Source organism: Oncorhynchus keta, chromosome 16 (assembly GCF_023373465.1).
Source record: "Oncorhynchus keta strain PuntledgeMale-10-30-2019 chromosome 16, Oket_V2, whole genome shotgun sequence".
Classification (NCBI taxonomy): domain Eukaryota; kingdom Metazoa; phylum Chordata; class Actinopteri; order Salmoniformes; family Salmonidae; genus Oncorhynchus; species Oncorhynchus keta.
In genome coordinates, this window is record NC_068436.1 from 17,276,569 (window position 1) to 17,300,420 (window position 23,852).

The window sequence follows — 23,852 nt, forward strand, 5'->3', positions numbered from 1 at the left end:
TTATAGTATATATTTTTCCTGTTTTTTGAATTGCACATGAAATTGTTACTATTTTTAAAATACTCTCCTTCAAGATCCTAGTCTGCTTATCTGGGTTTGATCGTTTTAGTTAAATAACATCACATTTTACTCGACACCCAGAAGTTGAAAGAAACGACCACGTCTGAAGATGGATTCTATCATATCATTTCTCAATATGCGTGTTGAGTTCATATCTGTTTGGTTGACTGTATGCCCTACAGCGTGCAGTGAGTAACTTATTCAATTTCCCAAAGAACATTTCATTAAATCCGGGCGAGATGATGTCATGACACCAGAGAAATTAAGTGTTTACAGTATGCCTGGACCCAGGACCCGGCTCTGCTCTGGGCCGAGCTCGAGTCTGTCTGTCAGCAAAAACACGGAGGCATTTTATTAAAAAGTGCCGCTCTGCTCTGGGCCGAGCTCGAGTCTGTCTGTCAGCAAACACACGGAGGCATTTTATTAAAAAGTGCCGCTCTGCTCTGCTTGCCCCTGCTGCCAGACAAGTTACTGCACTTTAGTTGAGAGGGACATTGGTAACTGCCGCGTGGCCATTAATGGAACATAAAAGACATTAGGACAAGTTACTTCACTTTAGTTGAGAGGGACATTGGTAACTGCCGCGTGGCCATTAATGGAACATAACAGACATTAGGACAAGTTACTTCACTTTAGTTGAGAGGGACATTGGTAACTGCCGCGTGGCCATTAATGGAACATAAAAGACATTAGGACAAGTTACTTCACTTTAGTTGAGAGGGACATTGGTAACTGCCGCGTGGCCATTAATGGAACATAACAGACATTAGGACAAGTTACTTCACTTTAGTTGAGAGGGACATTGGTAACTGCCGCGTGGCCATTAATGGAACATAAAAGACATTGGGACAAGTTACTTCACTTTAGTTGAGAGGGACATTGGTAACTGCCGCGTGGCCATTAATGGAACATAACAGACATTAGGACAAGTTACTTCACTTTAGTTGAGAGGGACATTGGTAACTGCCGCGTGGCCATTAATGGAACATAAAAGACATTAGGACAAGTTACTTCACTTTAGTTGAGAGGGACATTGGTAACTGCCGCGTGGCCATTAATGGAACATAAAAGACATTAGGACAAGTTACTTCACTTTAGTTGAGAGGGACATTGGTAACTGCCGCGTGGCCATTAATGGAACATAAAAGACATTAGGACAAGTTACTTCACTTTAGTTGAGAGGGACATTGGTAACTGCCGCGTGGCCATTAATGCAACATAAAAGACATTAGGACAAGTTACTTCACTTTAGTTGAGAGGGACATTGGTAACTGCCGCGTGGCCATTAATGGAACATAACAGACATTGGGACAAGTTACTTCACTTTGGTTGAGAGGGACATTGGTAACTGCCGCGTGGCCATTAATGGAACATAACAGACATTAGGACTAGTTACTTCACTTTAGTTGAGAGGGACATTGGTAACTGCCGCGTGGCCGTTAATGGAACATAAAAGACATTAGGGTCTGTATTTATAAAGTGCTGTTCTAGGATCATCGGGAGGAACCCCCCCCGTCCATATAATCTTATTCAATATGATTTTAAATGAATAAATGTGGGGAGGAATATCCTTCCTCCATTTCTTTGTGAAGGTATAGGATTACGCTGAGGGATAATTGCCATGTATGTATGGGAGTTCATATTGGGATGGCAAATCGCTGCATGGTGAATGTACAACACGGCTGCTGGCTATTCATTATCACTAGACCTCAGTCTAAGCTGGTTATCACCATGATGGTATTGTCGTTATAGTACTGTACATTCATGTTCCCATGCAGTTGATCATGTGAACCAATAGGGGCTATCAGGTTCCTCTGCACAGTAAACGTTGGTGAGGAAAAACAAGCACTGGGTAGTGTTCAGTAGTGTACACCATCGCAAAGTCTTTTGCAACAGATAGTACAAATTTAAAGCGTTATTGGACAAATGTGGACGGTTTCTCCCTGTTTCACACCATTTCAAAATACTTACTCCATGTTGAACTGAGCCTGGGTCATTATTATATTATACTGCCATTTAGCAGATACTTTTATCCAATCAATGCGTGCACACATTTTGCATACGTGTGGTCCCGGGAATCAAACCCACGTGTGTGTGTGTGTGTGTGTGTGTGTGTGTGTGTGTGTGTGTGTGTGTGTGTGTGTGTGTGTGTGTGTGTGTGTGTGTGTGTGTGTGTGTGTGTGGAGTAGATATTGAAGCTGTCTGATTATACAAATGTATGACATCTTATTCACTTCTTAATGCATTCTAGGCTTATCTTTTAAAGAGCTTTATATTGATTGTGATCTCTTTTAGGACATCATCCAGTTACCTTATCCAAGCAACAGTTATCATCATAATGGATTGCTCTTATCGGTCTTTCTCCTACTTTCTCACTGCTGATTGGATAAAGTGCTTACAGTTTGCCTGTGCTAATCCAAACTATTTGTTGTATTATTGTCAGTGTGTGCGCCCGCCGGCTTGTGTGTGTGTGCCCGTGGCTGTGTGTGTGTGTGTGTGGTCATTGTACAGCCTTTATTACCTCTTTATGGAGCCCTCCTATCAGTCATGGCTGTTTAGTGACTTTGAAGCCTCTCTCAGCCTATTGTGGACAGTCTGAGCACTGATGGAGGGATTGTGTGTTCCAGTTCTTATTGCCATCCTGTACCTGTCCCGCAGGTGTGACTTTCGGATGTACCGATCCTGTGCTGGTGTTGTTACACGTGGTCTGCCACTGCGAGGATGATCAGCTGTCCGTCCTGTCTCCCTGTAGTGCTGTCTTAGGCGTTTCATAGTACGGACATTGCAATTTATTGCCCTGACCACATCTGCAGTCCTCATGCCTTCTTGCAGCATGCCTAAGGCATGTTCACGCAGATGAGCAGGGACCCTGGGCATCTTTCTTTTGGTGTTTTTCAGAGTCAGTAGAAATGCCTCTTTAGTGTTTTAAGTTTGCATAACATTGACCTTAATTGCCTACCGTCTGTAAGCTGTTAGTGTCTTAACAACCGTTCCACATGTGCATGTTCATTTAATTGTTTATGGTTCATTGAACAAGCATGGGAAACAGTGTTTAAACCCTTTACAATGAAGGTCTGTGAAATTATTTGGATTTTTCAAATTATCTTTGAGAGACAGGGTCCTGAAAAAGGGACGTTTCTTTTTTTGCTGAGTTTAGGAACTATAAAGGGTTCTCCTTTGGGGACAGCCGAAGAACCCTTTTAGGTTGTAGATGGCACTTTTTTGATCATAGTGTATCAGTGAAATGCTTACTTACTGGCCTTTCCCAACAATGCAGAGAGAAACAGAGAGAGAGAGAATAGAAGAAAAAAAAGATTCACACAAGGAATAAAAACACAATGAGTAAGGATAACGTGGCTATTAAGCTGGAGGAACAGGTACATGTTGACTTATAGGCCTTGAAGGCCCAGTGCAGTCAACATTCAGTTTTCCTGTGTCTTATCTTATTGTACAACAGCTGATGAAAACTAACACTTTAAAAGTGTGAAAAAATTCCAATGGCTGGTTTTAGTCCAACTCTGCGTTCAGAGGTCTTAAAGCATTGAGTGCCTCCCTCCGATTCAATGACTGGACAGTTAAGTGAATAAAATACACCTCTGCCTCTCGTTTGTATGAGTAAAGCACCCTCCTCCTCCTTCGTCTTCATCCTCTCCTTGTTTGCACAATTGCCCCTTGTGGGATTAATAGCCTAAAGTATTTTGAATTGAATTCTCTCTTTCACTCTTTTTCTCTCTTCCTCTCACCCCTGCTCTCTCGTTCATGCTCCCTGCTTCCTATTGACTCATGACAACCAGTGCAATGTGTGATCTGTGCCAGCAGATCATCGGGCTCGTTGATGCATGTATCAATAGCAATCATTCCACGATCCCATCCTCTCTCTCGCTCCATCAGTGAACGTGAGAGGTCTTCACAACTTGATTAGTGGTGTATCCCGAGGAGGATATATTTTTTTGAATACATTCAACTGCCATAAGGTCATGGCCATCCATCGAAACGTTCTACTTCAGATGATGCGTTGTCACATATCACCTGCCCCTTGCCATGTATTGCAGTAGGTTCTGTAATGGTATATATTTACAAGGAGATGTTTCGTGGAAGCTTTGAGGTTTAGGTGACATTATACAAGAGTCATTTGGAAAGCAGAACTTCAGTGACACACCTCTAGAGATGTCAAGACTGCGTACAAAGGGAAAGCTAAGTAGGATTCCCCCTCAGGCTGCACACTCTGTTCACAGGAGATACTGGCACCTCAGTGCCACCATTGTCCCTGCCACACAGACTTCTAAAACGTGCTTCTACTCTCAAGTCTTTGATGACAAATAGCCACAGTGCCAGTGGACTCCTTGGCTCTCCCCATTAACACTGCTCATCAGAGCCGGTCTGCGCTGTCACCTCCAGGGCAGCATTATCCTGTAGTGTCGACTGGAAAGGGAGAGTGCCTTTCCAAAATCCTCTGTCCTCAGTACAAAGTATTTTCTGCTTTGCCGGCAATGGCACTGATATCGCTTCGGGTCCTTTCTTGGGAACTACGTACAGTATTTACATATTTACAAAAGACTGACAAAGCTATTGTACAGTACCACTGAATGCTGTTATTGTCACCAAGATATTCAAGTCTTCCTTTGAGAGTTCGATGTTTGCTGGACAACTAAATAACAAACTGTACAGTCGTGGCCAAAAGTTTTGAGAATGACACTAATATTAATTTTCACAAAGTTTGCTGCTTCAGTGTCTTTAGATATTTTTGTCAGATGTTACTATGGAATACTGAAGTATAATTACAAGCATTTCATAAGTGTCAAAGGCTTTTCTTGACAATTACTTGAAGTTGATGCAAAGAGTCAATATTTGCCGTGTTGACCCTTCTTTTTCAAGACCTCTGCAATCCGCCCTGGCATGCTGTCAATTAACTTCTGAGCCACATCCGGACTGATGGCGCCCCATTCTTGCATAATCAATGCTTGGAGTTTGTCAGAATTTGTAGGTTTTTGTTTGTCCACCCGTCTCTTGAGGATTGACCAGAAGTTCTCAATAGGATTAAGGTCTGGGGAGTTTCCTGGCCATGGACCCAAAAAATCGATGTTTTGTTCCCCAAACCACTTAGTTATCACTTTTGCCTTATGGCAAGGTGCTCCATCATGCTGGAAAAGGCATTGGTCGTCACCAAACGGTTCCTGGATGGTTGGGAGAAGTTGCTCTCTGACAATGTTTTTTATTTTAATTTTATTTTACCTTTATTTAACCAGGCAAGTCAGTTAAGAACAAATTCTTATTTTCAATGACTGCCTAGGAACAGTGGGTTAACTGCCTGTTCAGGGGCAGAACGACAGATTTGTACCTTGTCAGCTGGGGTTTTTGAACTTGCAACTGTTTTTGGCTACTAGTCCAACGCTCTAACCACTAGGCTACCCTGCGCCCCATGTGTTGGTACCATTCTTTATTAATGGCTGTGTTCTTAGGCAAAATTGTGAGTGAGCCCACTCCCTTGGCTGAGAAGCAACCCCACACATGAATGATCTCAGGATGCTTTACTGTTGGCATGACACAGGACTAATGGTAGTGCTGACATTGTCTTCTCCGGACAAGCTTTTTCCGGATGCCCAAAACAATCGGAAAGGGGATTCATCAGAGAAAATGACTTTGCCCCAGTTCTCAGCAGTCCAATCCCTGTACCTTTTGCAGAATATCTGAATCTGAATATCTGTTTTTTCCTGGAGAGAATTGGATTCTTTGCTGCCCTTCTTGACACCAGGCCATCCTCCGAAAGTCTTCGCCTCACTGTGCATGCAGATGCACTCACACCTGCCTGCTGCCATTCCTGAGCAAGCTCTGTATTGGTGGTGCCCTGATCCCGCAGCTGAATCAACTTTAGGAGACGGTCCTGACGCTTGCTGGACTTTCTTGGGCACCCTGACGCCTTCTTCACAACAATTGACCCGCTCTCCTTGAAGTTCTTGATGATCTGATAAATGGTTGATTTAGGTGCCATCTTACTGGCAGCAGTATCCTTGCCTGTGAAGCCCTTTTTGTGCAAACCAATGATGACGGCACGTGTTTCCTTGCAGGTAAACCATGGCTGACAGAGGAAGAACAATGATTCCAAGCACCACCCTCCTTTTGAAGCTTCCGGTCTGTTATTCAAACTCAATCAGCATGACAGAGTCATCTCCAGCCTTGTCCTCATCAACACTCACACCTGTGTTAACGAGAACTTTTGTGGCAGGGCTGAAATGCAGTGGAAATGTTTTTTGGGGATTCAGTTCATTTGATGGCAAAGAGGAACTTTGCAATTAATTGCAATTCATCTGATCACTCTTCGTAACATTCTGGAGTATATGCAAATTGCCTTCATGCAAACTGAGGTAGCAGGCTTTGTGAAAATGTTAAATTTGTGTCATTCTCAAACCTTTTGGTCACGACTGTATACTGACGGAACCAATTCTACCTGAGTGGTCATAATAACTCTCTCTTATCTCCTTCTCTCCAGTCGCGGGAGCCCTTGGCGCTGAGTGACCTGAAAGCCGAGGTGTCCCCCCGTATCTCTGCCGAGGACCTCATTGACCTGTGTGAGCTGTCGGTGGGGGGTCAAACCAAGAGGAGCAAGGCCAGCAAGCCAAAGATCCTTGCCGTCGACATCCGCAGCATCGAGGAGTATCCTTCAGTGTGTGTGTGTGTGAGAGAGAGAGGGGAATTAATCAATCAATTAATGAAGCCTTTTCTACATCAGAACATTAAGCAGTTGACACAAAGTGCTTTTACAATAAAACTGACCTCGACCCCAAAGAGCAAGCACAGCAGAGACTGAGGTCTTCAGGGCAGATGATTAAAATATGCCTCTTCTACCCCCGGGCTGTTTTGTGTTAGCACCACATAGAGAGACGAGAGCCGAAGTGTTCTGTTTTACTTTGAAGGGGAATTTATAGCATGTTGTCGTAAAAGACGAGTCATACTGTACCTCTTTTGAATAAATGTATGGGTTATTGGCCTCGGCTATGTCTCCAGAGAAGGGATCGCTACTGAAATATGCTTTTCACCTTCAGGCTGTATTGGTGTTGTGCAGTACCACCACCAGTACAATAGGTGTGTGTGTGTGTGTGTGTGTGTGTGTGTGTGTGTGTGTGGCTTGCTACTCCATTCACACACTGCTAGTACACAGTCTTGGAAATATTTTCTGTTGGTTCAGTTCAGCCATGGCTTTGTGCAGAGTATACATTGGCTGTGTATATGGCTGGTCCTGTGTTCAAGAACTGGCTTGCCTTCTGTGCTCTCCTCTATCTGGCTGAGGAGAGTATGGAGGTCTGGAGCATTAGCTACTGCGTAAAATCAAACTTTATTTGCCACATGCGCTGAATACGGCAAGTGTAGACTTTACCGTGAAATGCTTACTTACAAGCCCTTAACCAACAGAGCAGTTCAAGAATAAGAAAATATTTACCAAGTAGACTAAAATTGAAAGTAACACAATAAGAATAACGAGGCAATATACAGGGGGCAACGGTTCCCCTGCACAGTGTACAGGCTAGTTGAGGTAATCTGTACATGTAGGTGGGGGTGAAGTGACTATGCATAGGTAACAAATGAACAGCGAGTAGCAGCAGTGTACGGTGGGGGGTTCTGGTGGTGATTTTTAGGAATTGTTCAGCAGTCTAATGGCTTGGGAGTAGAAGCTGTTGAGGATCCTTTTGGTCCGAGCTTGAAACTCCGGTACCGCTTGCCGTGCAGTGGCAGAGAAAAAAAGTTTCATTTAGGTGACTGGAGTCTCTGACAATTTTATGGGCTTTCCTCTTACACCGCCTATTATATAGGTCCTGGATGGCAGGAAGCTTGGCCCCAGTGATGGTACTGGGCCGTTCGCACTACCCTCTGTTACGCCTTACGGTCAGATGCCGAGCAGTTGCCATACCAGGCGGTGATTCAACCGGTCAGGATGCTCTCGATGGTGCAGCTGTAAAACCTTTTGAGAATATGGGGGCCCATGCCAAATCTTTTCAGTCTCGTGAGGGGGAAAAGGTTTTGTTATGTCCTCTTCACGACTGTCTTGGTATGTTTGGCCCATGATAGCTCGTTGGTGATGTGGACACCAATGAACTTGAAACTCTCGACCCACTCCAATACAGCCCCGTCGATGTTAATGGGGGCCTGTTCGGCCAGCCTTTTACTGTAGTCCAAGATCAGCTCCTTTGTCTTACCCACATTGAGGGAGAGGTTGTTGTCCTGGCACCACAATGCCAGTTCTCTGACCTCCTCCCTATAAGCCGTCTCATCGTTGTTGGTGATCAGGCCTACCACTGTCCTGTCATCAGCAAACTCAATGATGGTTTGGCCACGCAGTCGTGGGTGAACAGGGAATACAGAAGGGGACTAAGTACACACCCCTGTGGGGCCCCACGGTCTGGACCTGAGGAGAATCCATTCTGCCTGCTTATTAGCTACCGCATAGCCTGTTAGCCACCTCATGTTAGCCACCTCATGTTAGCCACCTCATGTTAGCCACCTCATGTTAGCCTCATGTTAGCCACCTGCCAGCCTGTTAGCCACCTGCTAGCCTGTTAGCCACCTGCTAGCCTGTTAGCCACCTGCTAGCCTGTTAGCCACCTGCTAGCCTGTTAGCCACCTGCTAGCCTGTTAGCTGTCTGTTAGCCACCTCATGTTAGCCACCTGCTAGCCTGTTAGCCACCTGCTAGCCTGTTAGCCACCTGCTAGCCTGTTAGCCACCTGCTAGCCTGTTAGCCACCTACTAGCAAAAACAACTTGTGTGGGCAAAAGTTACAAAACCGCCACTGGATGGGAGGTTTATTGGAGAAGCTGCTTTCGTCTTCAGATTGTGAATTTACCTTGTACAAGGTAACATTGTTGAGGTCCTTGGAGTAATTCTTCTAGAAAAACCTCCAGCCCTATCACTGGGTGTGAACACGTCTGGTACATTTGACAGCCAATGGACAAAGTTACCCTGGATAAAAGTGTGCTAAGAAAACAAGGAGAGTGAATGTGCAGGGGGTTAGATCTGATTAGAAATCCAACTTAACCTCTGGTTATAATTACATAGTTACCCAGACACATTTTTTATTTACGTTTCTTTACCTTTCTTGGAGGAAAGAAAAGGCAGACTCCTTAAGTGGGATGTGATTTCTTCCCTCGGCGGGTGCTGCTGAATTATTGATTCATGTGTGTGTGTGTGTGTGTGTGTGTGTGTGCGTGACACAGCCTAACACACACTCCCCTGTGGATACACCTGATAAATCCCTTAGATTAAAAATGGGTTGCCAGAATCAATAACCTAGTAATCCATCTTGGCTATTCATAAAAGTGCAATATCACAAAACAAAAAGTTTGTCTGCACAGATGGACTGTTTGTTTTCTTCTAGTTCTATTTCCCTGACAGTTGTTCAGAGTAGACTTTCCAGTGCTAAGTAACCAATACTCTTTCATCTTAAAAGTGAGCCACTCTCTCAAGAGTCAGTGGAATGATAATTGTTTTACGGGGAGTTAAAGCTCCATTAATCAGAGGGGGATAAGGGGGAATACCTGGCAACCATCCTCCCTCAGACAAAGTCCTCTCCATTCTATAGAGTCCTGATAGACAGCGGTTCCCAGGGCTCCTGACCCTGAATAACAAAAAGGGCTTTGGACCACTTAGAGCTGGCTACCCTGCATTGTGATGATTGTGAGATAAAATAGAGTGTTGGGTCTCCAGTTGGTCACAAAGTTATTCAATTGATCACACCAATCCAGTGTTTTACTAGTGATTGGTTTCCATGCCTGCATATATTCAAGAATGTAAATGATAATTGAACAGAGTACCAGATTTCAGACTGTAGCTACCTTTTTAAGTAGTTAATGCACAGCTGTTTTAAACAACAGTTGTGTGGACTACCTTACATTTAAGGGTTCTAGAGCAAATATTCAGTAACTCAAGTTAAATTGACTAAAGTGAAATATGTCAGTGTGTATAATGGCCTCTCTCTTCCCAGGAATAATTTAGTAAATTTAGTGGCCTAAAGTGCTTCAGGAAAGCAGACGAGCACCGTTCGTCTTAAAATTATGTAGCAATAATGTTGATAACTGCACTCGGAAACGGAGCAAGCCAGATAATGATTATTAAATTATACAAATATGTTTTTTGTTCTTCTCTCTGGCTCGCTTGTGCCTAGCTTTCACTGTTCCCTCGACACAAGCTGCCTGGCACTCAGCCTATAGCTTACACTGTTCCCTCAGCACGAGCTGCCTGGCACTCAGCAGATAACTAACACTGTTCCCTCGGCAGATAGCTAACACTGTTCCCTCAGCGCGAGCTGCCTGGCACTCAGCAGATAGCTAACACTGTTCCCTCAGCGCAAGCTGCCTGGCACTCAGCAGATAGCTAACACTGTTCTCTGAGCGCGAGCTGCCTGGCACTCAGCAGATAGCTAACACTGTTCCCTCAGCGCAAGCTGCCTGGCACTCAGCAGATAGCTAACACTGTTCTCTGAGCGCGAGCTGCCTGGCACTCAGCAGATAGCTAACACTGTTCCCTCAGCGCGAGCTGCCTGGCACTCAGCAGATAGCTAACACTGTTCCCTCAGCGCGAGCTGCCTGGCACTCAGCAGATAGCTAACACTGTTCCCTCCGCAAGAGCTGCCTGGCGCTCAGCAGATGGCTAACACTGTTCTCTGAGCGCGAGCTGCCTGGCACTCAGCAGATAGCTAACACTGTTCTCTGAGCGCGAGCTGCCTGGCACTCAGCAGATAGCTAACACTGTTCCCTCAGCGCGAGCTGCCTGGCACTCAGCAGATAGCTAACACTGTTCCCTCCGCAAGAGCTGCCTGGCGCTCAGCAGATGGCTAACACTGTTCTCTGAGCGCGAGCTGCCTGGCACTCAGCAGATAGCTAACACTGTTCTCTGAGCGCGAGCTGCCTGGCACTCAGCAGATAGCTAACAGTGTTCCCTCAGCGCGAGCTGCCTGGCACTCAGCAGCTAGCTAACACTGTTCCCTCGGCAGATAGCTAACACTGTTCCCTCAGTGCGAGCTGCCTGGCACTCAGCAGATAGCTAACACTGTTCTCTGAGCGCGAGCTGCCTGGCACTCAGCAGCTAGCTAACACTGTTCCCTCGGCAGATAGCTAACACTGTTCCCTCAGTGCGAGCTGCCTGGCACTCAGCAGATAGCTAACACTGTTCTCTGAGCGCGAGCTGCCTGGCACTCAGCAGATAGCTAACACTTCCCTCAGTGCGAGCTGCCTGGCACTCAGCAGATAGCTAACACTGTTCTCTGAGCGCGAGCTGCCTGGCACTCGGCAGATAGCTAACACTGTTCCCTCAGCGCGAGCTGCCTGGCACTCAGCAGATAACTAACACTGTTCCCTCGGTCAGTGCGAGCTGCCTGGCACTCAGCAGATAACTAACACTGTTCCCTCGGTCAGTGCGAGCTGCCTGGCACTCAGCAGATAGCTAACACTGTTCCCTCCGCAAGAGCTGCCTGGCGCTCAGCAGATGGCTAACACTGTTCTCTGAGCGCGAGCTGCCTGGCACTCAGCAGATAGCTAACACTGTTCTCTGAGCGCGAGCTGCCTGGCACTCAGCAGATAGCTAACAGTGTTCCTCAGCGCAGCTGCCTGGCACTCAGCAGCTAGCTAACACTGTTCCCTCGGCAGATAGCTAACACTGTTCCCTCAGTGCGAGCTGCCTGGCACTCAGCAGATAGCTAACACTGTTCTCTGAGCGCGAGCTGCCTGGCACTCAGCAGCTAGCTAACACTGTTCCCTCGGCAGATAGCTAACACTGTTCCCTCAGTGCGAGCTGCCTGGCACTCAGCAGATAGCTAACACTGTTCTCTGAGCGCGAGCTGCCTGGCACTCAGCAGATAGCTAACACTTCCCTCAGTGCGAGCTGCCTGGCACTCAGCAGATAGCTAACACTGTTCTCTGAGCGCGAGCTGCCTGGCACTCGGCAGATAGCTAACACTGTTCCCTCAGCGCGAGCTGCCTGGCACTCAGCAGATAACTAACACTGTTCCCTCGGTCAGTGCGAGCTGCCTGGCACTCAGCAGATAACTAACACTGTTCCCTCGGTCAGTGCGAGCTGCCTGGCACTCAGCAGATAGCTAACACTGTTCCCTCGGCAGATAGCTAACACTGTTCCCTCAGTGCGAGCTGCCTGGCACTCAGCAGAGCTTAATGAACGTATTGTCTTTTGTTTTCTTTCTTTCCCCTCATTATGTAAATGTAAGCACTCTTCCAGTTCCCACCCTCCCTGTCCTCCTCCCATTCACCCATCCCCTCCCCCGAGATTGAGTTATTACTTTAATTTGCCTGGCTTGTGATATTTCTGGAGACTGTTTTTGGCAGCCTGAGCTGCTGCTGTAGAAACTTCTGGTAGACTCTGTTAGGCTGACAGACCAAGACAGACCCCCTGTCTCAAGTTCACCTCAGACAGAAAATGACATGCACACATTACATTATTACACTCTTGGTGGGGGGTGGTCATGGGGGGATGCACTGTATAGTGTACTGTGTCCATGATTGCACTTACCCAGAAGGTATTTTTTAATCAGTGATCTTGTATTGTCTTGTAGTATTCATTATGCATGACTAAACAGAGGTGGATAAATGATTGATTTAAAGATTTCTTTAGCATCACTTTCAATCATTTTCCATATTGTGGACATCAAGCATATTTTACACCCAATTGCGCACAGACATTTTAAGTGATACCTGCAATGAATCTGATTGGAGCAAACAAGCTACCATGGCCTTGGTGTATTAGCTAGTCCTCGACAGGCCTAGTCCACTATAGATCCCTGTATTTTATAATAGACAGACAGTGTGAACACATGACCTTGGTGTATTAGTTAGCCCTCGACAGGCCTAGTCCACTATAGATCCCTGTATTTTATAATAGACAGTGTGAACACATGGCCTTGGTGTATTAGTTAGTCCTCGACAGGCCTAGTCCACTATAGATCCCTGTATTTTATAATAGACAGACAGTGTGAACACATGACCTTGGTGTATTAGTTAGCCCTCGACAGGCCTAGTCCATTATAGATCCCTGTATTTTATAATAGACAGACAGTGTGAACACGTGACCTTGGTGTATTAGTTAGTCCTCGACAGGCCTAGTCCACTATAGATCCCTGTATTTTATAATAGACAGACAGTGTGAACACATGGCGTTGAATCAACTTGTGCGTTGAATCAACATTATTTATTTAAAAAATGACAGTGCACGTGATGCATGTAAAACACTTGCAGAACCTTTAAGAAGTTAACTTTTAACTTGTGAAATTAAGTAACAAGTTTAGCTGAACAGCACGATACTGTAGTGTAAGAATCCACATCAGATGTTCATACCCATAGTGGTATGCAGGGATTTAAACACCTTTATGGAGCTCACGGTATCACTACTGAATGCTAATAGACTTAATGAATGAATTATGATGTGGTTATAATCATAGCCGCGGGAAGTAGAGGTGCAGAGGGTGCTGCAGCACCCCTGAAAAATCAGAATAAAATCACATATATTTATTATTAATTATTATTACATAACAAAAATCACAAAAGTGCCTTTAATAGTCCTTTATTAGCGGACCAATATAGCCATCTGCAGCACGGGCAAACCAAAAAAATCCCCCCCCAGGGAAGAAGGAAATCGCAGCACCCCCACCCCTCAACCACTTCCCACGGCTATGGTTGTAATGCAGTGTTTGACATAAGCATGAATGGCCCTCTTCTAATGACTTATGGGTCACCCTAAGTTATTAAGGACATCTGAGATGATCTCAATGTATTACCATCTCATAATGATCCTGACTTCATCAGCCATCTAATAAGACACTTTAATACCATAAAGACTTTAGTTAGACTGGTGTACATTTTACAGCGTTGTCCCTTAACCCTTGTCTAGCTTCGGCCGAGGCCACATCTCGGGAAGCATCAGCATCCCCTACAGCACGGCGTTCTCTCCGGATGGGGAGCTGGTGCAGTGTCCCGCCACCGGCACCCTCCAGAGCTTCAGGGGACGTGTCATCGTGGTCATCAGCCACGCCATGAAGAGCGCCGCCATGGTGAGAGAAAACACACACGCGTTTAGGGATACACAGACATGCATGCATGAATGCAAATGCACACACATTTAACCTTTATTCATGCGGGGTAGTCCCATTGAGACCAATTTCTCTTTTACAAGGGAGCCCTGCTTCACAAGTGCATGCATCTGCACACGCACATGTATGCATGTGCACCCTACGCACACACATGCGTGCACACAACACACACACTGTGTCTGCAGCTAGGACGGTTAACTTGCACAATGAGCAATTTAATTTATTCCACCTAAAAGTTCAACAAGCCAGACTGTTTTGATTCAATTAGGGTCATATTCCGTTCCTCCACAGACCTCCAGTCTAAGTCATACGGAAGTCATGGATTATTCAATCAGACACGAGTCCAGTTTGTGTTTCCCCACTGAAATCAGTTCACCTCGTCTATGCTGCATTCAGCTGTTTCTGGGGCGAAGCTATTTGCTGTCTTCTCAGCATATTTGTGAACTGTAATTGAAGTGAATCACCATTTTTCCAAATGAAGCATAAAAGCATGATTTGGTTCTGTTTTCCGCTGTATGGAATAATAATTCATTGCTATTAAAAAAGCATTCTTCGTTCAATTCACTTCGGTATAATCCATATTTAGTTTAATTATCCTCGGTATAATCCATATTTAGTTTAATTATCCTCGGTATAATCCATATTTAGTTTAATTCCCCTTGGTATAATCCATATTTAGTTTAATTATCCTCGGTATAATCCATATTTAGTTTAATTATCCTCGGTATAATCCATATTTAGTTTAATTCCCCTTGGTATAATCCATATTTAGTTTAATTCCCCTTGGTATAATCCATATTTAGTTTAATTATCCTCGGTATAATCCATATTTAGGTTAATTCCCCTTGGTATAATCCATATTTAGTTTAATTATCCTCGGTATAATCCATATTTAGTTTAATTCCCCTCGGTATAATCCATATTTAGTTTAATTCCCCTCGGTATAATCCATATTTAGGTTAATTCACCTCGGTATAATCCATATTTAGTTTAATTCCCCTTGGTATAATCCATATTTAGTTTAATTCACCTCTGTATAATCCATATTTAGTTTAATTCACCTCTGTATAATCCATATTTAGGTTAATTCACCTCGGTATAATCCATATTTAGTTTAATTCCCCTCGGTATAATCCATATTTAGTTTAATTCCCCTTGGTATAATCCATATTTAGGTTAATTCACCTCGGTATAATCCATATTTAGGTTAATTCCCCTTGGTATAATCCATATTTAGGTTAATTCACCTCGGTATAATCCATATTTAGGTTAATTCACCTCGGTATAATCCATATTTAGTTTAATTCCCCTTGGTATAATCCATATTTAGGTTAATTCCCCTTGGTATAATCCATATTTAGGTTAATTCACCTCGGTATAATCCATATTTAGTTTAATTCCCCTTGGTATAATCCATATTTAGGTTAATTCACCTCTGTATAATCCATATCTAGGTTAATTCACCTCCGTATAATCCATCAAATCAGAATAGTACACCTGAACACCTTACAAAGAACAATCTATTAGGCTACATGTACTGCAGGTTTAGATATGATTCATGTGACATTCTGTTGCATCACCTTGCATCTCTTCTTGGCATTTGGCCCCAAGATGACAGTTGGCCTCCTTCAAAGGTTGGCCTTCTTGCCTGGGAAGCCCCAGTTGGAAGCCCCAGTTCAGGGGGTATAGTTCTGATCAGATCCTCTCAGATCCACACAGTGATCAGAGTGCTTTAAGAGGGGATATCTGGAATGTCATAACTCCTTAGGTCAGCGCACAGCGTCACATGAACCAGTATCTGTGCATTAGAGACTTCTCTAACGCCCAGGAAGCTCAGATTCAAACTCTCATTAACCAGCTCTGCAAGTGTTATGTCAAAATATGTTCGTTGATCACCAAATATGGAGTTTCTTCTTCATTTACTTCCGTTACGGCCGGTATGTACTTCCAAAAAGAGAGAATGAGTTAATCATTTGTGGAATCTAGCATAGAGGTCGACCGATTTATGATTTTTCAACGCCGATACCGATTATTGGAGGACCAAAAAAAGCCACTACCGCTTAATGGGACTATATATATATATATATATATATATATATATATATATATATATATATATATTTGTAATAATGACAATTACAACAATACTGTATAAACAATAAACACTTTTATTTTAACTTAATATAATACATCAATAAAATCAATTGAAACATGTTCAATTTGGTTTAAATAATGCAAAAACAAAGTGTTGGAGAAGAAAGTAAAAGTGCAATATGTGCCATGTAAAAAAGCTAACGTTTAAGTTCCTTGCTCAGAACATGAGAACATATGAAAGCTGGTGGTTCCTTTTAACATGAGTCTTCAATATTCCCAGGTAAGAAGTTTTAGGTTGTAGTTATTATAGGACTATTTCTCTCTATACCATGTTGTATTTCATATACCTTTGACTATTGGATGTTCTAATAGGTACTTTAGTATTGCCAGCCTAATCTTGGGAGTTGATAGGCTTGAAGTCAACCAGGTTGCCAGGTGCACTGTGTTTCCTCCGACACATTGGTGCGGCTGGCTTCCGGGTTGGATGCGCGCTGTGTTAAGAAGCAGTGCGGCTTGGTTGGGTTGTGTTTCGGAGGACGCATGACTTTCAACCTTCGTCTCTCCCGAGCCCGTATGGGAGTTGTAGCGATGAGACAAGATAGTAGCGACTAAAACAATTCGATACCACGAAAAAGGGGTAAAATTTCAACAACAAAAAAACGAATAGTAAACAAACAAAAAGTTGACTAACTGGGGAAATGTTGTTAGTTCCCACGAGGTCAAATGCTATTTCTATGGGTTTTGGGGTTAAGGTTAGAATTAGTGTTAGGGTTAATTATGTTTAGGGTTAGTTTTAGGGTTAGGTTTTTGGGTTAGGGTAAGAGTAAGGGTTAGTGTTTATGGAAATAGGATTTTGAATGGGACTGAATGTTTTGTCCCCACAAGGTTTAGTGGTGAGGGAATTGAAGCGCCTGTGATTCATTCTGGTCGAGAAGATAGAAGATGTAGCCATGAGAAATGTGTTTTGACCTGGCAGGCAAACATGGGAATGTTGTGTGTGTGAGAAATGATGTTTGTACTCTAATGAATTAGTGATGAATGTTTGTTTACTGCCTATTGTGCCTTCTCTCCCAGTCTCTGGGTGAATTCAAAATGGCACCATATTCCCATAGGGCTCTGGTCAAAAGAAGTGTGCTGCGGTATGTAGGGAATGGGTTCCATTTGGGATGCACCCTATACATGGCTCAGTGAGACTGGAGATGTGTAACACACAGCTAGGTCTTTAGTCATCTACTATATCGTTTATGTCTGATAGATATTTATTTATTTATCGTCTATTTACAATCGGAACATGCATGAAAACATGACTGTAAATATAACAGTTTATATATACAGAGACACAAGCCTGCATACATTGGCCTGACATTAATGTATCTTTCGTTATTTACCAAGCAGTGCACTTCCCTGAACCAATTCCAGTGTTTTGGCTGTAATGTTATACTCTGAGGTGTGATGTTTGGTTACTACTTCACCTTGCTTGTTAGTCTGCGTCGTGTTTGTTCTTCTCTCAGCCACTGATCAACGCTAGCAAACAAATTCAACTTCCTAATGCGAGCACCATTGTAGAATCGTCTGTTTTATTTGAAAGAATTTGGAGGTTGTCCTCGAGCTACACTAGATACTGTACCTACTGTAGCCAACTGGACGAGACTGGATGTGTTGCAGACCACCTAACCTGCAGTAACCAGAGTCTGGGAACAACTTAATTCCCCAGATGTGATGCCATAGTTGTGGTGAGCAACACCAGTTGCACCAGGCTCCAGTTCTGGGGAAGTCAGAATTACAAAAAGCGCTATTACAGCATATTTTCAACACAGTGTTGCTCTTTATTATGTTGAAGAAACAAGTTTCTCCCTTACCTACATCAGGGCCTGTATCAGATGATACCTAGATAAGAACCTGTATCAGATGATACCTAGATAAGAACCTGTATCAGATGGTACCTAGATAAGAACCTGTATCAGATGGTACCTAGATAAGAACCTGTATCAGATGGTACCTAGATAAGAACCTGTATCAGATGGTACCTACATCAGGGCCTGTATCAGATGACACCTATATAAGAACCTGTATCAGATGGTACCTACATCAGGGCCTGTATCAGATGGTACCTATATAAGAACCTGTATCCGATGATACCTAGATAAGAACCTGTATCCGATGATACCTAGATAAGAACCTGTATCAGATGATACCTAGATAAGAACCTGTATCAGATGGTACCTCGATAAGAACCTGTATCAGATGATACCTAGATAAGAACCTGTATCAGATGGTACCTAGATAAGAACCTGTATCAGATGATACTTAGATAAGAACCTGTATCAGATTGTACGTACATCAGGGCCTGTATCAGATGGTACCTAGATAAGAACCTGTATCAGATGGTACCTAGATAAGAACCTGTATCAGATGGTACCTAGATAAGAACCTGTATCAGATGGTACCTAGATAAGAACCTGTATCAGATGGTACCTAGATAAGAACCTGTATCAGATGGTACCTAGATAAGAACCTGTATCAGATGGTACCTAGATAAGAACCTGTATCAGATGGTACCTAGATAAGAACCTGTATCAGATGGTACCTAGATAAGAACCTGCATCAGATGATACCTAGATAAGAACCTGTATCAGATGGTACCTAGATAAGAACCTGTATCAGATGATACCTAGATAAGAACCTGTATCATATGATACCTAGAAGAGAACCTGTATCATATGACACCTAGATAAGAACCTGTATCAGATGGTACCTAGATAAGAACCTGTATCATATGATACCTAGAAGAGAACCTGTATCAGATGACACCTAGATGAGAACCTGTATCAGATGATACCTAGATAAGAACCTGTATCATATGACACCTAGATAAGAACCTGTATCAGATGGTACCTAGATAAGAACCTGTATCAGATGATACCTAGAAGAGAACCTGTATCAGATGACACCTAGATGAGAACCTGTATCAGATGATACCTAGATAAGAACCTGTATCAGATGATACCTAGATGAGAACCTGTATCAGATGACACCTAGATGAGAACCTGTATCAGATGATACCTAGATAAGAACCTGTATCAGATGATACCTAGATGAGAACCTGTATCAGATGACACCTAGATGAGAACCTGTATCAGATGGTACCTAGATGAGAACCTGTATCAGATGATACCTAGATGAGAACCTGTATCAGATGGTACCTAGATAAGAACCTGTATCAGATGGTACCTAGATAAGAACCTGTATCAGATGGTACCTAGATAAGAACCTGTATCAGATGATATCTAGATAAGAACCTGTATCAGATGGTACATAGATAAGAACCTGTATCAGATCAAACTTTGTGTCACATGCTCCGAATACAACAAGTGTAGACTTTACCATGAAACGCAAGCCCTTAACCGACAGTGCAGTTCAAGAAGAGTTAAGAAAATATTTACCAAGTAGACTAAAATAAAAAGTAATAATAAAAAGTAACACAATATGAATAACCGTAACGGGGCTATATACAGGGGGCACCGGTACCGAGTCAGTGTGGAGGCTATATACAGGGGGCACCGGTACCGAGTCAGTGTGGAGGCTATATACAGGGGGCACCAGTACCGAGTCAGTGTGGAGGCTATATACAGGGGGCACCAGTACCGAGTCAGTGTGGAGGCTATATACAGGGGGCACTGGTAGTGTCAGTGTTTGGGGGTACAGGTTAGTTGAGGTAATTTGTGCATGTAGGTGGGGGTGAAGTGACTATGCATAGATGACACCTACATCAGGGCCTGTATCAGATGATACCTACATCGGGGCCTGTATCAGATGATACCTACATCGGGGCCTGTATCAGATGATACCTACATCGGGGCCTGTATCAGATGATACCTACATCGGGGCCTGTATCAGATGATACCTACATCGGGGCCTGTATCAGATGATACCTACATCGTGCATGTAGGGGGGCCTGTATCAGATGATACCTACATCGGGGCCTGTATCAGATGATACCTACATCGGGCCTGTATCAGATGATACCTACATCGGGGCCTGTATCAGATGATACCTACATCGGGGCCTGTATCCTAGATGATACCTACATCGGGGCCTGTATCAGATGATACCTACATCGGGGCCTGTATCAGATGATACCTACATCGGGGCCTGTATCAGATGATACCTACATCGGGGCCTGTATCAGATGATACCTACATCGGGGCCTGTATCAGATGATACCTACATCGGGGCCTGTATCAGATGATACCTACATCGGGGCCTGTATCAGATGATACCTACATCGGGGCCTGTATCAGATGATACCTACATCGGGGCCTGTATCAGATGATACCTACATCGGGGCCTGTATCAGATGATACCTGTGTATCAGATGATACCTACATCCTGTATCAGATGATACCTACATCGGCCTGTATCAGATGATACCTACATCGGGCCTGTATCAGATGATACCTACATCGGGGCCTGTATCAGATGATACCTACATCGGGGCCTGTATCAGATGATACCTACATCGGGCCTGTATCAGATGATACCTACATCGGGGCCTGTATCAGATCAGGGGCCTGTATCAGATGATACCTACATCGGGGCCTGTATCAGATGATACCTACATCGGGGCCTGTATCAGATGATACCTACATCGGGGCCTGTATCAGATGATACCTACTGTATCAGATGATACCTACATCGGGGCCTGTATCAGATGATACCTACATCGGGGCCTGTATCAGATGATACCTACATCGGGGCCTGTATCAGATGATACCTACATCGGGGCCTGTATCAGATGATACCTACATCGTGTATCAGATGATAAATTGTATCAGAAACTAGATCAACTGGGCATGTTCTCTAGATGATACCTACATCGCCTGTAGAGATACCTCCATCGGGGCCTGTATCAGATGATACACTGTCTTATCAGATGATACCTGCCTACTTTGTCAACTGCAATGTTGTGGTAAATGTTCCATGTTGTTAGTGGTTTGCCTTGGTCTTGTTGACCCCCCTACCCTCCAGATTGGTAAATGTTCCATGTTGTTAGTGGTTTGCCTTGGTCTTGTTGACCCCCCTCCAGATTGGTAAATGTTCCTCCATGTTGTTAGTGGTTTGCCTTGGTCTTGTTGTCCCCCCTCCAGATTGGTAAATGTTCCTCCATGTTGTTAGTGGTTTGCCTTGGTCTTGTTGACCCCCCTCCAGATTGGTAAATGTTCCATGTTGTTAGTGGTTTGCCTTGGTCTTGTTGTCCCCCCTCCAGATTGGTAAATGTTCCTCCATGTTGTTAGTGGTTTGCCTTGGTCTTGTTGTCCCCCCTCCAGATTGGTAAATGTTCCTCCATGTTGTTAGTGGTTTGCCTTGGTCTTGTTGACCCCCCTCCAGATTGGTAAATGTTCCATGTTGTTAGTGGTTTGCCTTGGTCTTGTTGTCCCCCCTCCAGATTGGTAAATGTTCCTCCATGTTGTTAATGTTTTGCCTTCGTCTTGTCTCCCCTCCAGTTTGCGACCCACCTGGTGAAGGTAAACTACCCTCGGGTGACCACCCTGGACGGAGGCATCAACAAGATGAAGCCCACAGGCCTCCTCACTGTCCCCTCCCCCCAGATCTGATCAGAGACCACACCCGCCAGCTGCCAAACAAACTCGGTCCCACCCACAAAAACAAAAGTGACTCATTCATCGTCTACCAACGGGCATTCTTTTTATTTTATCTTAATAAACTTATCGTAAGAAAATGTTGAAAATATTTGCTTGTGTTTCTGTATATTGTTTTAAGTTTAGATTTCATAATTTGATGTAACAGTCCCTCTTTTTTAATTTTATTCTTACGTTGTACTGTATGTATGTGCTCAGATGTCACAGCATTAAAATGACTGAGATCAGCTCCTCACTGTACAAAGTGTCTGACTTCTGTTTGCATAAGAGATAAAGGGTGTATCATTTGAAGATAAGGGAAGAGGTCACATTGATCAAATCTGGAGGTCTTCCGTCTCATAATAAAAGAACTCAAGGGTTGCGTTGATAGTTGACATACGTGTTGCATCGAAAGCATTGTACTACTCACAGTTCATGTCTGCTATCACTGCTCGGTGCATATGTAAGTGTTTTCATTTTAAGATAGTGTATTTACAAAGTTGAATCTTTAAAATGTATTATTACAACCATATGGGCCTCATACTGTAGACACACTAAGCTCACTGTAAACCTAGCTCCATGATAAAGACATATATTGGTTTGACCTCCTTCCTGACCCTGTCTACACTGTGCCTGTGTTTGTCCTGCAGGAATCCCTGTATTATGTACACAGTGAGGTTATATACAGATTGCATATGTAAATACTGCAGTCCCTGCAACTCCATTTCTGAACAGAAAGGCAGCATACAGTAGGTGGTATTTGTCCTGTTACGACCCAAATAGATGTCCCAGTGGGCAAAAATTGTAATTTTCTGGTTTTCAACTGACTTTCTGTTTGAGAAAACGTCATGCAACCAGGTAAAGATGTACTTTGTGACGAAATGGAGACGTTGTGGGAAAGATATTGTATTTTGGTTGTTATCGAATCTGTTTTTTTGGTTGCTAAGAAGACGTAAATGTTAAATAAAATGTATTTTGGTATTTGATATGCTGTCCTGGGGGCTGGTCTCGTGGTAGTGCTGTAATACCCTTTGTGTCTGGAGGCAAGGGTTCAGTTCCCGGCTGTGCCACTTTCTGACCTAGATCCCTTTCTTTAATCTCCCCTACTATCTCAACTACTTCTACCTGTTAGCTGTCAACAAAACCTATGAAATACCCGAAGGAGAATACTTAGAGAATACTTGGAGAATACTTAGAGAATACTTAGAGAATGGACCTGACCTGCACCTTATCTGCTTTCTGATGTTACCATGTAAAAGTGCCTAGTTTGAATGTAAAAAGAAAAAGGGCCATCACTACTTGGTCTTCTTAAAGTAACATGCTTTTCCACACTTTAGTGTATATTTACAGTAGCCTATGTTATTCGGCAACCCTTTTCCATCAGCAGAGGGCCTCACACAGGTATGAGGAGCTATAGGAGGATGGGATCATTGTAAAGACTGCAGTAAATGGAATGGCATTAAAACACATGAAACATAAAAACCACGTTTGACCCCGTTCTATTGATTCCATTCCAGCCATTACGATGAGCTGTTCCTCCTATAGCTCCTCCCACCAGCCTCCTCTGGTCTCACTTATTCTTTGGAATTTGCCATGAAGGATATGCGATAAGACGCGAGTTAGTGATACATATTGACCGGTATGTGTCCTGCCAAAAAAAGCACAACGGGTGTTGCATCATCAGTGCAAGTAGGAAGTATTTGGAGGCTGTCCTGGCGCAGCGGTCTAAGGCACTGCATCTCAATGCAAGAGGCGTCACTACAGTTCCTGGTTCGAATCCAAGCTGGATCACATCCAGCTGTGATTTTGAGTCCCGTATTGCGGTGCATAATTGGTCCAGCGCCGTCCGGGTTTGGCCGGTGTAGGCCGTCATTGTAAATAAGCATTTGTTCTTAACTGACATGCCTAGTTAAATAAATGTTACATTAAAAGAAATACTGTACAGTATTGTGTATATATAGTACTAACTCCATATAGT

At 43.7% G+C, this 23,852-nt stretch overlaps 1 protein-coding gene and 1 long non-coding RNA gene across 17 annotated transcripts in view; one reads left to right on the forward strand and one right to left on the reverse strand.

The window, feature by feature from the left end:
* The window catches only part of tbck (TBC1 domain containing kinase), a 67,557-nt gene extending 44,697 nt beyond the window's left edge, over positions 1 to 22,860 (forward strand). Inside the window, 3 exon segments of the mRNA XM_052464864.1 lie at positions 6,548 to 6,711; positions 13,943 to 14,102; positions 21,740 to 22,860. Coding sequence (XP_052320824.1) covers positions 6,548 to 6,711; positions 13,943 to 14,102; positions 21,740 to 21,850 — 435 coding nt within the window. The 3' untranslated portion in view covers positions 21,851 to 22,860.
* On the reverse strand, positions 16,360 to 21,039 carry LOC127907986 (uncharacterized). 16 transcript variants are annotated; one of them, XR_008065803.1, is made up of 6 exons: positions 20,926 to 21,039; positions 20,320 to 20,599; positions 19,423 to 20,167; positions 18,599 to 18,834; positions 18,303 to 18,514; positions 16,360 to 18,246 (listed from the first exon to the last, which is right to left on the reverse strand). It is a non-coding gene; the product is annotated as an uncharacterized LOC127907986 (long non-coding RNA). The 16 variants fall into 16 exon arrangements; XR_008065811.1 differs by lacking the exon at positions 18,303 to 18,514 and adding an exon at positions 19,103 to 19,142 and having other exon boundaries at positions 16,360 to 18,262; positions 18,599 to 18,822; XR_008065810.1 differs by lacking the exon at positions 18,303 to 18,514 and adding an exon at positions 20,207 to 20,234 and having other exon boundaries at positions 16,360 to 18,262.
* Positions 22,861 to 23,852: the final 992 nt, after the last annotated feature.